At 43.7% G+C, this 18,248-nt stretch overlaps 1 protein-coding gene across 1 annotated transcript in view; it reads right to left on the bottom strand.

Annotated features, from left to right (window-relative positions):
- The window catches only part of LOC311042760 (glutamate receptor ionotropic, kainate 2), a gene marked incomplete at both ends in the record, with an annotated part of 238,476 nt that overhangs the window by 164,851 nt on the left and 55,377 nt on the right, over positions 1–18,248 (bottom strand). Inside the window, 2 exons of the mRNA XM_084053745.1 lie at positions 3,753–4,010; positions 6,469–6,636. Coding sequence (XP_083909871.1) covers positions 3,753–4,010; positions 6,469–6,636 — 426 coding nt within the window. The remainder of the gene's footprint in view (positions 1–3,752; positions 4,011–6,468; positions 6,637–18,248) is intronic.

The following is an 18,248-nucleotide window of genomic DNA, read 5'->3' as shown; positions in this document are numbered from 1 at the left end:
GCGACAACAATGTCCCAGACAGCCTGTAGTAGTATGGATGTTATGGCTGGCTGTGCCGCGCCGCTATACAACACATGCCGTGCTGCCGCCGTCGCCTCCGCCTCCGTTTTTTGGGGCCATTACAAAGTTGAGCCGTTAGAGCGGGGCGGCGGGCGGCCATTACGGTTATTGATTTGCTTGTTTGCTCTCTGGTTCATGGAGAACACAGGGCGAGAATGAGAGTGTCTCTCTCCATATTCCCTCTCGTGTCCCATTTCAAAAAAGCATGGGTTAGAACAGCATGTGGTGGTGGGACACACACACACACACACACACACACACGCGTGCGCGCGCGTGCCCGAGAGAGAGAGGTATGGTAATACAGATGTTCTGCTACACTGGCTTTTCCAATGTGTCGGGCAATAGGCTTTCCCACACAAGCAAGGGAAGGAGCATGCAGTGATGTAAAGTAACTAAGTACATGTATACAAGTGCTGTACTTAAGTACAATTTTGAGGTACTTTGACTTTACTGGAGTATTTCCAATTTTCAATGCTTTCACTTCTACTCCACTACATCTCAGAGGCAAATATTGTACTTTTACTCCACTACAATTATTTGAAAACTTTAAGTTACTAGTTACTTTGCAGACTATACATTTTTATATTATAAAACATGCATTAACCACTTTAGCCCTGTTGTATACATAGCCTATTTGTAGATCTGCTATTTTCAAACATTTTTTATACTTTTACTTTTGGTACTTTAAGTATATTGTGATGCCAATACTTTTCAACTTTTACTCAAGTAACGTTTTGAACACAGGCTACTTTTACTTGAAACAGACTAGTTTGTCTACATTGAGGTATTGATACTCTTACTTAAGTAAAATATCCAAGTATTTCCACCACTGGGAGCGTGTGCTCACTTTCTCTGTGTAACTGAATGGCTGCCGGAGGAGCCACATCACCAGCCCCTCCGCCTGCCTCCCTCCATTCAGACCTGTGTGTGTGTGTGTGTGTGTGTGTGTGTGTGTGTGTGTGTGTGTGTGTGCGCACGACCGCGGCTATCTCCTCTCTCTGTCAGGTCAGCCGTGTAAACGCGAACAATGGGGAAGGTGAGGCCGCTTGCCGGCCCGAGCCTAGATCTCATTTCCCATCTAGCAGACAGAAAATCAAGTCACTATTAACCCCATCGCGAACCGGCTATGTCCACTTTACACCCTAATTAATAGGGGTGGTAGGATCAGCGGCAATCAATTCCTAAAGCCGTCTACAGCACCTGCACGGCTAAAACACACACACACACACACACACACACACACACACACACACACGTGTGCACACACACACACGCGCGTGCGCACACGCACAGGATATTGATTCATTGAAAAGTCAACATGATCTTTTTAAGCTATGCCATCTCACAGTGCCTGTAAAATGACCGATTGACACAAGGTGTAGTGACGGCAGTAAAATATGTTTTGCCTTGCACATTACACCAAAATCTGTCTTTTGTTGATATTAGGAAATTAGACAAAATAAATACAAAATTCTAGGAGGTCTTTTTTAAGCAGAACGCCATAAAGAGGTATTTCTGAATATTTCTAGCCAGTGCCAGAGATTTTTCATTGAAAAAAATGAAGTTCTCAGGAGCCGAGATAAATAATTTTTAAGTTTTAAGTTAACAAGGAAGTGGATAGGAGTCTATATCTTTAAAAGTTTTTTTTTTTTTTTTTGTGTATTTTTTTAGTTCACGTAGATCTACGCGATTGGCACATGGCGGCTATAAATAGGTTCGCGTAGATCTACGTGATTGGCAGCTAATGAGTTAACTCTTCACACTACACGCTCAACATAGGTCACACAGCACCTCTCCTGCAGCTTGTCAGTGACCAAACTCCCTCCACCTCCCCAGCCTCCTCCTTTGTGGCATTTAGTTCTTCACTTTGGTTCTTCCCTTGAAGGGTTCAATGTTATGTCCATGTAATCACTTATAGGTCATGGTCTCTTCTTCAGGGGGGGGGGGGTTAGGGTTAGTGATCTCAGGTTTTGTGTTATGCTTGGCTTGCAGATAAATATGCAGTATCATATCAGAGTCATATTTAATGCAATATCATTGCAATGAATGGTTTTCCACACGCTATACGTCCTACCGGGGAAACTCCCCCCTGTCAGGTGATAAGAAGCGGCCTGCTAGCTCCTCATGCATTGAAGGAAGCATGAGCTCAGTTCTGGGCTCTCCCCAGGCTGGCAGAGGGAGAGTAGCGCCCAGGATTACATAGGCAAGTAATTGGCACTGGGTGAAAAAATGGGTAACAAACTCGTGGGATAAAAATGTAGGAGTCAAAATAATTTCCCAAAGAAGCATGATCAAATTGAATGGTGAAGGTGGCGATTCCCCACCCTATACTTGTGTGTGACGCCTCAAAAGCGACGTAAGTATTACAGAGAGTGCAGTGATCATCACTTCCCGTTGACTGTCTGTCTGCTGTCTGGACGGCCTTATTATCTCCCCATCCCCTACAATACCCTGACGTTTGTTTGTTTTCGTTTTGTTTGCTGCATAATTGCTTACATTGTCGTCTGTACAACACGGTGACAGCTGGCACTGTGTATACAGTAGAGCTGACTGAAACCAGAGAGTCTCGCTTGGCCTAAATACTGTGCGAGTGCAGTATGAACATACAGAATGGCGGCGCGAGCCAAGCCGATGCCGATGCCGAGCCAGGCCAGACGGCCGGCCCCTCCAGAGTGTCTGTGCTGTGTTGGAGAGTTTGCTCGCCTCGGGGAGCTTCCTGGCAAAGCTAGACGTGCAGGCTTGGCATCGTCCCTGACCCCTGGCATATGGCACATGTACCCGGCCCGCTGAGCCGTTTGCTAGCCCGCTGATCTGACACACTGCCTTTCTTAGGACACGGGGGCAAGCCAGGGCTATACTACCATGATAATAAACACAGGTTAGAGTCTGTTACAACCGCCAGTAACAAGTACAGCAAGGGGTCGGGCCGTATAGGTGATAATATTAACGTTAAAGCCCCGCGGCAGGTGATAATAAAAGGTGTTTATTGTAGAGCTATACTCGTAGTGGTATAGCTTAGCCCATTCAATCCAGGAACGCATAGCGGTGTCATTTTCGTTTTTTTTGCTATAACCATTATTTTGTACTTTGGGCTATTAAGAAATAGCAGACGTATAAGCTCGTAGATCTAGAGCTTGTAGATCTGCTATTTTTGAAAATACTTTTTGAATACTGGATATATTTTTTACATCATTTTTAACTCAAATCTCTGCTTATAGGGGGTCCCTGGAACAACATATTTTGAGATGGGGGTCCAAAGCCAAATATATATAATTTTGGGGGTCCTTGACATGAAAATGTTTGAGCTGATTATAGCAATAGTTTAAAAAAAACTGTTAAGATTTAGAAGATATTTGTAGAATCCCCAGAAGCAAAGACTTGAGTCAAAAATGTTTGCTTTAAAAATATATATTCAAAGATTTTCACACATTTTCCACGATTTTTCAAAAACATTGCAGATATACAAGCCTCGCTACGATCTTGTATATCAGCTATTTTTGAATAGCCAAAGAAATCCAAAAATGACACAGGCAGATGCGTTCCCGGCCTTTATGGCTTAAAAACCAAACACACTCGACGGGGCAAAGCGAGGGCCAATGTTCTGACCGAGGCCCATAAAGTGGGAAATATAGTGTTTACAACAACCCGGGTGAATCAAATAAAGCGTGGCTCCCGGTCGGGGCCTTCCTTACCTGTGCTGTCGTCGTAAACCACCGTGACCGTTTTCCACTTGAAGAAGTGCACCAGGTCCAGGATGGCCCGGCTGAGCGAGGAGAAGTCCGGGTAGAGGCTGACGTAGTAGACGTCCCTGTTGTCCGACACCTGGTGCTTCCACTTGGTCTGGATGTGCGGCACGCCCAGCGCGTTGCAGATGGACTGCACCGCGTTGGCCGAGGAGCTGTGCGACGGCCCGAAGATGGCCGCCACGCCCAGGGAGAGCTGGTCACAAGCTGGATGGAAGGGGTAGGTCCAGGTGTCGGACAACAGGGACGTGGGGAAGGAATGTTGAGAGGAAGTTGGAATTAGTTAATACACAGCATCAAAATCAGTGTAACCACTTTAACCCCATATCTATATATATACAATTGGCAAGTGGCAAGTGTGGCTGTTTGTCTGGGTCTTCATAAAGTTAAGTTTCGGTTTCGGTTTCAGCTCCGGGTGTTGCCACATCCAGGAAAAAAACAAGCGGACCATCATGGCCTCTGGTGTTGCCAAATCATGTGCGAGAAACAAACCCCACTGTTGCAATGAACGTCTACAAGCTCTTCTGTCTCTGTCTCCGATGTGCGGGACAGGCTACTAGACCTGTGGTACATACATTATAGCTATTTGAAAAAGGGCAATATACAAGCTCACAATGTAGAACATTTTTACAAATTTGGCAACATTTGGAATATTTTTGATACATTTTACAACACAAATCTTGTATGAACTAAATATTGTCTGATGGGGGTCCGTGGCCAAATCCATATGAATTTTGGGGTCACTGACATGAAGAAGTATGAGAACCAGTGAGTTAGAGGATCACTTACGGAAGGAGCTTGGACTAAAGCTTGAGAAATATTCATACCGTGTGTCACAGGCAAAATTGTTTGCTGTGAATGGTTGCTTGCGGCCTCGGCATGGTAGGGTCAAGGACAATGCATTGTGCTGCATGCGACGCGTTGTGAACTTGTACTGTAGATCAGCCATGTTTGATGAATATCCCCCCCCCCCCCCCCCAGAATGGAGACGCCATAGGGCAAGGATTCCCAAACGTTTCAGGTCGTGACCCCCCAAAATTATCATATTTGAACTGGGGACCCCCCACCCTGACAAGCACTTGGAGTTGAAGGCATTACATTTTTTTGTTTGACTCGGCTCCACAGATAAGTATTGTGAAAATAGCTGAACTACAAGCTCACAAAGCCGGCTTTGTGAGCTTGTAGATCGGCTATTTTCACAATGTTTGCCCCTTTCTTATGTAAAATTTGACACTTAGGCCGATGTGGTATTAAAAAGGTCTTAAAAGTCCTTAAATTGTAACTTTATAAATGTGCAGATACCCTGTAAACACTTATACTGTATGTTGGTTTGTTCACTGTTGAGTGAGAAAACAATGCTGCACATTAAACTAATCATCGGGGGACCCCCCAAGATCACCAGTTTGGAAACCAGTGCGCTAGGGTTCATGTGGTCAAGGTGTCCGTATAGACACCCTACAACATGACTCTGCACTTTATCCTTATAAAAAGTGTATGTTACATCATGTAACAGATCGTTAGGTTCAAGTACACAGCTCAGATGAGATCATGCAGGCTCACGTTGCTGCGCTTGTATTACATACAGTACAGTACACCAAACGCACCATCTCATTTAATGTAAGGGAGTTTACCTAAATCACAGCGAAAGGGGATAATGGACTGTAATTGATAAGAGACTTGGAAATGTCAGCCCCATGTGGGCACAAAACTGATAGATGATAGCAGTTTATGGGCTGTCTCCGGGGGGCCAAACGGGTCTTTGAATTACCGCCGCTGAGTCATTACCTGAAACCAATCAATTGTCTCTACTGTTTACATTTGAAGTGCTCAGCCATTCCCCATCCTGGGCCCTGATTATAATTGTCCCAATCTAAGCTCCTGCAGCTACCCAACAACCCACTGACAGGGGGGACGCATTTACAATGCAAAGTAGCTGGGGATTTACTGTAATATGTGACTGCACACGCATTCACATGCTCATGTACTGTGCGCTGTATGCCAACACCCACAAACACACACACACACACACACAGAGAAGCATCTTTTTTATCCTCACTTGTCTGGGTTCTGAATTTTTGTGTTGGTATAAGATTAAGATATTTTGTCACGTGCATAAATGCTGCAAAATCATAAGGATCAAAAAAAGTTTGATTTTGCCTAATCTCACGGTAGCTCAATTCTCATGTCATAGGATCTCATGTTAGCTTAACCCATTAAGACCTGGAACTGTGTCATTGTTAGATTTGAGCTAAAACTCATTATTTCACTTTGGGCTATTCAAAAATAGCAGATATACAAGCTCATAGCGCGGCACCGAGTGCCGCGCTATGAGCTTGTAGATCTGCTATTTTTGAAAAATCGTGAAAATGTGTGCAAATCTTTGAATATATATATTTTTAAAGCGAACATTTTTAACTCAAATCGTTGCTTCTGGGGGGTCCCTGGAACAAAATATTTTGATGGGGGTCCGCGGCCAAATACATATCATTTTGGGGGTCCTTGACATGAAAAAGTTTGAGCACCGCTGATATAGAAACATACGTTTTTCAGAATTCTGTTGAGATTTAGGAGACACGTAGAATCGGCTTCAGGTCTCAATGGGTTGATTTACCTCGCCTCGGCTTTAGCTTAACGCAAACGCCGGAACTCGGAAACTCGATCCTACCTTTTCTGGAGGCTTCAAAGCTGTCGTAGATGTTTATCCTCTGGATGTCGTAGGTGAGCGTGGTGTTTGGCAGTAGGGTTCTGTTCCTGTTGATTGTGTTCAAAGCAAATTTAAAGGCTAGTTCCTCGGCACCCGAGGGACCACTTTCGATGGACTCGAATATCCCTCCTGTGGACAGAAGAGAGACACCAACCGATTAATATTTAATCAACCTTAAGTCAATCTGAAGAATTCCCATTTCAAATGAAGAGTTGCCGTAACCAATTTCCTTAAAGTAAGAATTAGTCAAACACCATACAGTATGAACAAGAGAAAGGGAGTGTTTTGTGTTCCCACGGGGGAGGGACTTCCCCCAGCAGATGGCTGCTCAGATGGCTCTGATGGGTGCACACAAAATTCGAGGTGGTAAAGAATGGCCTCAATCTCAGATCTAATGCATGGATACGTTGTGTAGTACCGACTTTCTCATCTGAGGTGGGCAAAAAATGCCTTGCTTTTTATGGTCCATGGGCTTGGAATGACCTCTTAAAGAGTTTCAAACTTGCCACACTTATCTCTTTGCGAATGTTTAAAAGTGTCATTGTTGAGAAACTTGCTCATTCCTGTAATTGTTTGGATGTCAAAAAAAAAGAAAAAAAAAGAAACACTATGTCATTGTACATGTGGGTAAAATTCTATGAATTGCTACATGTAATAATTTTGGATTAACTTGCTGGTAGGTTAACCGACTTGGTTGAGCTGAGTAATTAATTAGTTTCACTAGGAGTTTTGTTTTTAAGGTTCCTGGGAGTCATGGATGTATTAATATTATTGTTGTACTGATTTGTATGTTTGTTTTTGCAGAGATGTGAAATTTTTAATCTGCCCCTTGGCCAGTTCCCACTTGTAAAAGAGACTCTGTCTCAATGTGTTTTACTGGTTAAATAAAGGTTAAATAAAAAAATAAAAAAGGGGGAGCCGTTTTCTACTTAGTTGCGCGTGGGTGTCGCGCACAGAAATCGTCCCATCTAGAAGCTCCCGACGCGTCGCATGCACTACACGCCACAAGCTTGTAGATTGGCCATTTTCGGTGCATGAACACTGCACGTAACAACGTATATCAAGCCCTTTAGGGACACATGGGGTTCGAACCGTCGACCGGCTTTCCGATTCCCGGACGGCCTCTCTCTCTACTCATGGGAGATACATTTCTTCCCATCTTGATCTTGAAGTGACTGAATTGCCCGCTTCGCATAATAGTACCGGCTATATTGATGCCTCAGAAGCCTAGATCCGGGAGGGATAGAACAAATATAGTTCTGCGGTAATAATGTGCTGCACTGCGAAGCGCTCGCTCCAGAAAGCCTATGTGGAAAGTGTGCTTAAACGTGCAGGCTCCACAGCTCCTAGCCCTCCAGTGAATACATCTGTCAGCCAGCTAGATGAATGGACAGGAGAGGAAGCCCAGAGAGCGAGCGAGCGAGCGCCGGGGTGGTGGTGGTGGTGGTGGTGGGGTGGTTGGTTGGTGAGGTTCTTTAGATCAATGCACTCTGATTGGCCGGCCGAATCAATCAATCAAGCTCCTCGGGGGAGCGCCGGAGCACAACTACTAGAGATTGAAGTGTTTTGTTTGGGTTAGCCCCGTGGCCCCGGCCCCTGTTGGCTCAGTGTCAGTCAGCGGGAAGCCTCCGCAGATTCAGTGCTTTATTTACTCCTTACAAACGCTATACTCTACTGTTGTAAGGGCCCCACTCAAGAGTCTAGACTCCTCGATCCATACCCGGCGCAGCGTGAATGCTGCAAGGTAGCGGGGCCGTCGCTAGTGATTCGTATAGGGGCCACCACTGAGCCATGTACACGATCGATGCCTCGAATCGGCCCACAGCGGCTTCGAAGGTGGACGCTTTGGGAGATAAACATCCCCCCCTTTTGTGAGGAATTTATTCAACTATGCCCGTGTGCGCTGTGTGTGAATAGACAGTGGTGGGAAAAGTACTCAAATGTTTTACTTAAGTAAAAGTGTCAATACTTGCAATGTGGAAGTATGTATGTATCAAATGTATAAACATCTTTTGAAAATAGCAGTTCGGCTATTAAAAAAAAAAAAAAAAAGTTCCTTAAGGGGTTTCCAAATGGCTCCTTATGGGTGTGTAACTCTGAGAGTGTCCAAATGGAACCACATGGAAGGGTCCATTTGGTTCCATTTGGACACTCTCAGAGTTATGGGGGTCGTGGAAATTGAAAAGTCTGAGAACCACTGTGCTACACTAAATGGAACAGAGCCTTCATTAGTATCATTGGTAACACCTGTGAAGGAAGTGATAATATGACTGCTGTGCATAGAGCCTATTGCTGTACAGCACATAACCCAAAGTCGGTTACTACTTTGAATGCACACATCCCCGGGTACGGACTATAGTTTCAAGAACCAGAGTTCTGCCTTATAGTCTGGGTACAGTCTGCATATTAGTGTGCTGTGTGCTCACAGTAAACACAGTGTTGAACACACACACACACACACACACACACACACACACACACACACACACACACACACCCACACCCATCTGAAACCACACAGCAGTACAAGACAGTATAGGAACGGCATCCCGAAAACCGAGGAAAAGTTTCTTCCCTCATTAGTATTCATCTCATGAGAGAGCCCTATTTTGCATGCCATAATGAGTTTGAAGGAATTAATAAGCATCAGTTAAGCGGGGTGTTCTATAATTGGAAGGCTGAGCATTTTGCAAAAGGGGTCTGCTCACACTCAAGAAGCAGCTATTCTCCTAGCCGAGGCTCTCGCGGCAGTTCCAAAAAGAACCCTGGCTGCCGATGTGAGAGAGCGCCCCCCCCCCCCCCCCCCCCCCCCTAAAAATAGCCAATCTACAAGCTCACAACGCATTTGCAGCCTCACAAATTGTGAGCTTGCAGATCGGGCTATTTTTGTACGCGCGGCAGCGGCATTCAACAAAGTATAGATCAAGCCGTCTAGTCTGAATGTGTGACCAATGCGGAAAAAGGCGACTGTCCTCATAGGAAGCATTAATATTGCAATAGGCGAGCTCAAAAAGTTAGAAAATTAAAGATTGAAAGTATACATAAAGATCCGTACAAGAAATATCACTCACTTCTGAGGAGTGAGCTGTATGGTGCAGGAGGGGAGAGGATGGACACGAATAAGGTTTCCACTGAACCAGAAGAATGAGCCACATCTAAAATTCATTAACCCGTTCAAACCAGGGAAAGCATCTTGTGTAACCACTTTAAACCATTATTTCATACTTTGGCTTTTCAAAGAATAGCAGATCTACAAGCTCATAGTGCCGCGCTATGAGCTTGTAAATCTGCTATTTTTTTGAAAAATCGTGAAAATGTGCGCAAATCATTGAATATATATCTATATATTTTTAAAGCAAACATTTTTAACTAAAACAAATAGCAGATCTACAAGCTCATAGCGTGGCACTCGGTGCCGCGCTACGAGCTTGTAGATCTGCTATTTTGTTTGAGTAGCCAAAGACATAAAAAAATGACACAGATGCGTTCCCGGTCTTAATGGGTTAAAGCCAGAAAAAGGTTGAGGTTGGTCTCTGGGATGTGAATGAATGACTGCATAGTGGAGCGGGGTCCACCTACCGATGCATATTACAAGGCAAGGATTGGAAGATGAGATCTCGCTTTGATGATTCATTAATGAAAACATCTCATCGCTGAGAAGTCGTGTACCTATATGGCTTTGAAATGGAGGATATGCAGTGTGGAATGCAGAGAGAGAGAGCGGTTTACAGATCAGCAGTAGTAGTGCTAGACAGGCTATAGCCCTCCATGTTTATCAAAGTAAACCGGATCAAAACAAGCATTTATATACATGGCAAAACGTACGAGTCGGAGGGTCAAAGACAAGTATGTGTTTGTGTGTATGCCTTTGTCTGTCTGGGCATTGTGTATGCAACTATGCATGCGTGCATGACTGCATGTGTGTGTGTCATGATTTGCTTTCATTTACTCATTGTGTGGCTGCGCAGTGGTGGAAAAAGTACTCATTTTGTTTACTTAAGTATAAGTATCAATACTGCAATGTAGAAATACTGTTACAGGTAAAAGTCCGGAATTCAAAATGTGCAAAAGCACTGGCGTCAAAATGTACTTAAAGTATCAAAAGTAAAAGTACTCATTATGCCGAAATGTCCCATTTCAGTTTTGAAATGTATACAAATCTTTAGAAAATAGCAGATCTACAAGCTCACAATGTGTCGCGATGCGACGCATTGTGAGCTTGTAGATCGGCTATTTTCAAATTGTCAAAAATGTATAGGGCTTAAGTGGTTAATGTATGTTTTGTAATAATAATCAAAATAGATAGATAGATTACTACTAGTTACTAAAGTTTTCAAATAATAGTAGAGGAGTAAAAGTATAATATTTGCCTCTGAGATGTAGTTGAGTAGAAGTAAAAGTACTGAAAGTTGGAAGTACTCCTGTAAAGTAAAAGTACCTCAAAATCGTACTTAAGTACAGTACTTGAGTAAATGCGCTTAGTTACTTTACACTACTGTGGGTGCGTGCGCGCGTGAGTGCTTGAGTGCGCGTGTCTGTTTGTGTGCTAATATTGAGCCAAAAGCGATCCAGGGCTTTTCTCATCCAGGTCCCAGTGCAGTGATCAGTCAAGAGAGAATTCCATCAACACTTCATCAATCCAATCAGATGGCATTAAACACACAAACCACTGACCACGGAACTCAACCACCACTCTTTCTCCTGCTCCTCTCCTATCAGAGGCACTTTTGCAATGCCTAAACCTACACACACACACACACACACACAGTACACTCCTCTGTATTCCATTTGATTGGCTCAGCAGCAGATTTGTTCCGGAAACACATGGTGAAAGTGTCGTGTGTTTTCCAGTTCAGATCTGCTGCTCAGCCAATCAAAATGGAGCTATGGGAAACTGACCCGCAGTGGTGGAAAGTAACTAAGTAGATTTACTTGAGTACCGTACTTAAGTAAAACATTTTGGTATTTGTACCTGTACTTGAGTATTTCAAACTTCCATTACTTTTACTTCTACTCCACTACATCTCAGAGGCAAATGTTGTACTTTTACTCCACTACAATTATTTGAAAACTTGAGTTGCTATATTACTTTGTAGATTTTGATAATTATTACATAACACACCAACCACTTCAGCCCTGTATACATTTTGGCCATTTGAAAATAGCCGATCTACAAGCTCACAATGTGTCACGCTGCAACGCATTGTGAGCTTGAAGATCGGCTATTTTCAAAAGATTGTTCTACATTTAAAACATTTTAAAACTGGTGAAATGGGACATTCTGTATAATGAGCACTTTCTACTTTGGTAATTTAAGTACATTTTGATACCAATACTTTTTTGCTCAAATACATTTTTAATTACGGAATTTTACTTGTAACAGAGTATTTCTACACGGCAGTATTGATACTTCTACTTAAGTAAAACATTTGAGTGCTTTTTCCACCACTGCTGACTCGCAACAGGACATTGTTCATGTCACCTTCTGGAAAAGGGAACTACAGTCATGCACTATTATAAAGAGTTAGAAGTGTATGAAATAATATGTTGAAATATGGAATATGAGTTTTTACTGTGTATGTTCCACATGGTACGTTAACCACGTATGATCCAATTCCTTCTTCCATAAATGATTATTCCCCGACTACATTAATTAAAATGTACCACATCGTTCCTGGCTCCATGAATAACTAAACAATGTGGTATTGCTATTTGTGGTGTATTTTAATGATGAAGAAAGAAGGGGATGAGACTTTAGCCCATGTGCATGAGTTAAAGGATGACTTCACCCATTTCCAACCTATTTTCATATAAATGGTCCTCACTAATGCTCATGATAAATTGGTAAAAAAAAAAAATCTACTCGGTCTGTGTCTATTAGGAGGGGCTGGGGAGAGTTCAGAAACCCGCCTACCAATGACATCATCGTGAGGAAGTTTTTTTTTCTCCAAACAATATTTATTTATTTTTTTAATCAACGGGAGAACAATGGCTGCCATTATAGCATTGTAATTTTCCAAGAATAGAAAGCCTGCAGTTTCTATAGCTTGGATTCCCCATCAATGATGTCACTGGTAGGCGGGATTCTGAACTGTCCACAGCCCACAGTAGACAAAAACAGTGACATATTATAATGATTATTAGCGAAGACTAATTATATGAAGATGAATGTTGAAAATGGGTGAAGTCGTCCTTTAAGTTTATTCATTAAATGAATCATGGGTTCAAGTCATTAACTTTAGGCACTGCTAGGAAGATGATGTTTTAGTTATGGAGTGGTTACCTATCTACATGTCCTATGGTGAAGTTTAAATCCTCAGAAAAAACATCTCTCCCCCAAAAATGTCCCTAAAGGAGGAGCTTTACATTACCTTTTTCTTTGCTCTGTCTTTGCCCTCATTTACTTTTCTATATGCTATGAATTATGCATATGTTTGATCCTCCAGAACTTGGTGATCCAAAATGTATCCATGATAGAGAGAACACACACACACAAACAAACACTGAATGATGCACACCACAAGCTCCATGACAGCAACCAGAACAACAAGCAAGTCACTTCCTGGTTGTTATGAGGGAGTGCTTGTTTTGTATCACTGAACGTCCCTGCATACTTCCTCATTCACTAATGCTGCATTTAATCTGGCCTGTTTTCAGTGAGTTCTGATCTGAAAACCAGAACTCTTTAAGACCAGGAGCGCATCTGTGTGTCATTTTTAGATTTCGTTGGGCTATTCAAAAATAGCAAATATAGTATGAGCTTGTAGATCTGCTATTTTTGAAAAATCATGAAAAGTTGTGCAAATATTTGAAAAAAAAAAAATTTGCGGTCATTTGTAACTCAAATCTTTGCTTCTGAGGGTTCCTGGAACAAAATATTTTACAAATGTTCGCTTTAAAAAATATACAATCCAAGATTTTGCCACAAATTTTCACGATTTTTCATAGCAGATCTACAAGCTCATGAGCTTGTAGATCTGCTATTTTTGAATAGCCCAAAGAAAACTAAAATGACACAGACGCGTTCCAGGTCTTAATGGGTTAATGCTTGGGCGACAGAGCATCACTAAACTACCAGAACAGGATAAGATTCAAGAATAAATTAAACCAAACAAAAAACAGGGTTTTGGGGGGGTTGTGGGGTCTTTATTTGTGGAGAGCATCGTTCCAGTGGGACTGCCATGCCTTCTAGGGTGGCCATCTAGTGCAGCTAGTGATTCTCACACTTTTGGGGTCCAGGGAACGCCTAAAACGTTTCACTCTAGCACCTTAAATTCATGGCATAGGCATATGTACTGTATAGGCCCTACTGTAACCATTTGTATCATTGTTATTATTACTATTCTTATCATTAAAATGATGATGGTGACCACAACAAAAATAACGTTGTACTTCACGTTTAAAGGAGTAGTTCACCCCAAAAAATGACCGGCGGAGTCTTCTGTATAGAGACTCAATGGAGACTCTTTGTGTCTCCTACCGGAGAACAACCCTGTGCCGGGAAGCTCTGTGACCCACTGACCGACCGACTGACTGACTGCTAGGTGCCCTGAATCCTGCGGTATCAAGTCCCTGGAGGACAGCGTAGAGGACTCCAGGCTCCACGGAGAACCATGTGATCCATTACGGCCCCTGTCCCTCCGCAGTGATGTCTGTCATGTATGCAGTAAGCCGTGTCTCTCAATCCGTCCCCAAACTCCTTTGCACTCCGACCCTCTGTGCCCCCCCACTCCCCCTCCCTCCCACACACACACACACACTCCAAACTCCCCCAATCAATAGAGCAACGCCAGCCACCAAACCCTCCTTTGGGGAGGCCGGGAGGGTTGTGAATTATTAATTGTGACACCGATAGACGTGTTGCGATCAATGCCGTTGTCACAAACCCGAAACAAACAGTCAAATCTTTGCCAGGAGCGTATTGACACCGCCTCAAAGCTCTGCTTCCCTTTTTAAGGAAAATGTAATATTGTACGAGACAAGAACCTGTCTATAGCGTATTAAGTGAAGGATTAGATGCTGTGTGAGTCCTAATCAATCAATCCTGATTAATTTAACTCTGAGAGTGTACGAATTAATGAATGAAAGGTGATGTATAATACGTGAGAACAAAAAAGTTTACAGAGTGTTTACAAAGAGTCCAGCTCCAATTATTTCACTTGTTTGTCCTGGTAGTTCTCTCTCCTGTTTGGATGAAATTGGTATCTCGACCTAAACAACGGTATTTTCTGTTTACAAAAGAGGTGGAAAGATGGGGAGGCCCCTGTCATTGAACAACACTCAGTGGTTTTCAACCTTTTTCGTGTCAAGGACCCCCAAACGGACCCCCATTTGAAAAGATATGCCAGGGACTCAACCATTTTGATTTCTTTGGGGTCCCAATCTACACTGTATCATCAGCATTAGTGTTCGCTTAACTCTGAGAGTGTACAAATGGAACCAAATGGACCTGTTAGGGTCCATTTGGTTCCATTTGTACACTCTCAGAGTTACAGACACATAAGGGTCAATTTGGTTCATAACTGTTAATTTGGCTGGGGACCCCCTGGAATCCCCTCAAGGACCACTGGTGGTCCCCGGACTGTGTCAATCAATCATTGACATGGGACTACAGAGCTACAGTAGTATTTAACACTTATTTTAACAAAGACATATCATTTTCAGCACCTTTAACACTGAGGAACCTACTGTATTTTGCGTGTCTCAATTAACAGGTCTTATGTCTTCACTTAAGACCAATGCTGTAATTCGCCACTCAAAAAAGCATTTGCCCCGCCTCCAGGTCATTAAGACGTGCTAAAACGGGGCTTCACTGTGTGTTGATAAAGGGTCGTAAACCGCCATTTCATTTCCTTATAGCGTGCAGTAGGCCATTGTTCAGACGCACGATGAAAGCCGATCAATACCATAACCGAACGCCTCCCAACCAAAGTTCTCCTGTCAACGCTGCAATTCAAACTATTTGCCACAATGAGAGTGCACTTTTTGCCAAGTCATTTAGCAAAGTCACACGTCTCGCGGGAGGAGGGAGGAGGAGGACGACGACGCTCATCCTCGGGCCAGCCGATGCTACTATGGAATGCAAATCAAAATGTATAATCAAGGGGCTCGGTCAAAGCAATCTCCAGCAGCCAAACCCCGTTCTTATGACAAAGGCACACAGGCATACTAGGGGAAAAAGGCAGATAGTGCTTATCACGCAGGTTTTTTAGACTGCAACGAATTTTAATCACAACCTAAAGGTTTTTGGTAAGAATGCATAATAAGCAAAGCGTCGAGACAGACAGCATCTTGAGTAGCGTTTCAAAAACACACTTTTCCATAGTTCATTCGCGCATCATTTGCTAAGGCACCGGAAAACTCGGAAAAAAAATAACATTGCCTGGAAGCAATGCTTTGTATTGGAATTATAAGTGTAACCTGTGAACGAACACAAATCATTTATTTTCCTCCTCATCTCGGTTTAACTGTGAAGAACACTTCCCTAATTAGAGGAGAGAGAGAAAGAGAAAGCCTCCAATTACTTGCAATAGAACTGTGATTTTTTTTCCACGTGCTGCTGGTGTGAAATCGATTGATACACTCGCCACGTTCCTGGAAAGGCGTGCACTTTCTGCTGCAACGAGGCGGCGAGGCTCGACCCCTTTGATGGATGTGTTCAGTAATCCAGTCAATTGGTAGCATTAACGCTGTTTGGTTTGTTAAAACAGCTCTGTTTGTCTCCTGCCGGCCCGCTCCTGCTGGGGGTGTGGGGCCATGTCGAGCAGAGGGACTAATAGGCTCCCAGACTCAGCACGCTGCCCGAGTTCAAAGGCACGTTTCGGGGGGAGAGAAGAAGAAGTCGAGATACTGCAGAATGTTGGATCTGCTGGGAGGAATGAGTGAGAGGGGAATCCATGACTCTGCCTTTTGATATTACCCTTCTGGTCATACATTTTTATGGCCAGTGGGGATATATATATATATATATGTTTTTATCCCTGCTTCTGTACAGACTAGATTGAATACATTCTGGTCTTGTAAAATGTGTATGCTGTGTATTATATCAAACGTTTATGTTTGATAATATCACAATGTAACCTGAATCATTTTAACCCTGGTGTCCCTATATTTGGGCAAATTTGGAAAGATTTTGCAACATTTGTCAATTAAAAAATTTTCTTCATCTTTGTTTGTTTGTTTTTTCCTGAATTAACCCTGTAGAATAGATACTGATATTACTAGGGTTAATTGCATCACATGTGCAGCGCTGGGCCTGTATGACTTATAATGGTAAATGGCGCATTTATATAGCGCTTTTTATCCAAAGCGCTTCACATAGATTGTGCATTACATTCACCCATTCACACACACACATTCACACACCGATGGCGGAGGAAACCACGCAACGCACCAACCCGCTCATCGGGAGCGATTAGGGGTTCGGCCAGCGTCTTGCTCAAGGACACTTCGACACTAACTCTAGGGGGGAGCCCGGGATCGAACTGGGAACCTCGCGGTCGCCATGCACCCGGGCGCTCTATACCGGCCACTACTCTGCCCCTGAGCCACGTACTGCCACCCATATGGGAGCAAGTCCATAGCAACACCTCCCGCCGAGTTCAAAGGGTGCAGGAGGGAAAAAAAAGACCTGAGGAGTATACACTGTAAAATCCTGAGTGTTCATTTAACTCCAACAGTGTACAAACGGGACCAAAATGGACACCGCCGCGAGGGTCAGTGAGGATTCTTTTTTTTACAGTGTACCCGAATATGTTGAGACTGTGATTGGTTTCTCCCTGACTGAAGAGTGTGTTATGTGTGCAGAGACGACTTTCTGCACCCCTCGGAAACCTTTTTGGAGTGAGTTCATGAGCAATGTGTCAGCTTAACCCATTAAAGACCGGGAACGCATCTGTGTGTCATTTTTTAGATTTTTAGCTGTAACCATTACTTTATACTTTGGGCTATTCAAAAAATAGCAGATCTACAAGCTCGTAGCGCGGCACCGAGTGCCGCGCTACGAGCTTGTGGATCTGCTATTTTTTGAAAAATCGTGAAAATGTGTGCAAATCTTTGAATATATATATTTTTTAAAGCGAACATTTGAAACTCAAATCTTTGCTTCTGGGGGGGGGGGTCCCTGGAACTAAATATTTTGATATGGGGGTCGGCAATACATATCATTTTGGGGGGGTCCTTGACATGAAAGAGTTTGAGAACCATATAGAAACCCGCTAGGATTCAGAAGACATTATTTTGTATAGATGCGTTTCCCGGATTGAACGGGTTAATCCCCCTCCATGAAGTGAATATAAAGGCCCCCCCCCTATCTAATCCTCCCCTCACTGGGCTATGACTGAATCCTGGGGCCTGTGTGCATGCATGCCGCCGAGCTTAAAGTCTGGGGCTCTCCCACTGCTGCCCCCCCCCCCCCCCCCCCCCCCCCCCGGCCCCCACTGACAGGCCCCAGCCCCGCCACACGCCTGGCGTCATTCATCTCAATTTTCTCTGCGAGAGAAAGAGAGAAAAAAAAGGAAAAAGCAGACGGAAATTAATAGGAAATCCAGCCTCAGCAGCACTGTCGTTTTTCTCTCTGGGAGCGAAAATTATTTATGGGGAAAAATAAGGTAGCTTCCCTGCCGTATCGCCCCCCACCCCCGTCCCCCCAAACACCACCCGCCGCGTCCCTGTCCACCCCCCCACCACCCCCACCCCCCGCCCTCAGTCTCTGCCCCGTTTGTTGACAGTTTTGACGGCGA

This window comes from Gymnoscopelus microlampas (assembly GCF_963454915.1).
Source record: "Gymnoscopelus microlampas genome assembly, chromosome: 3".
NCBI classification, from domain to species: domain Eukaryota; kingdom Metazoa; phylum Chordata; class Actinopteri; order Myctophiformes; family Myctophidae; genus Gymnoscopelus; species Gymnoscopelus microlampas.
Note: the sequence above shows the minus strand (reverse complement) of the source record. Positions and strands in the feature narration are given on the sequence as shown.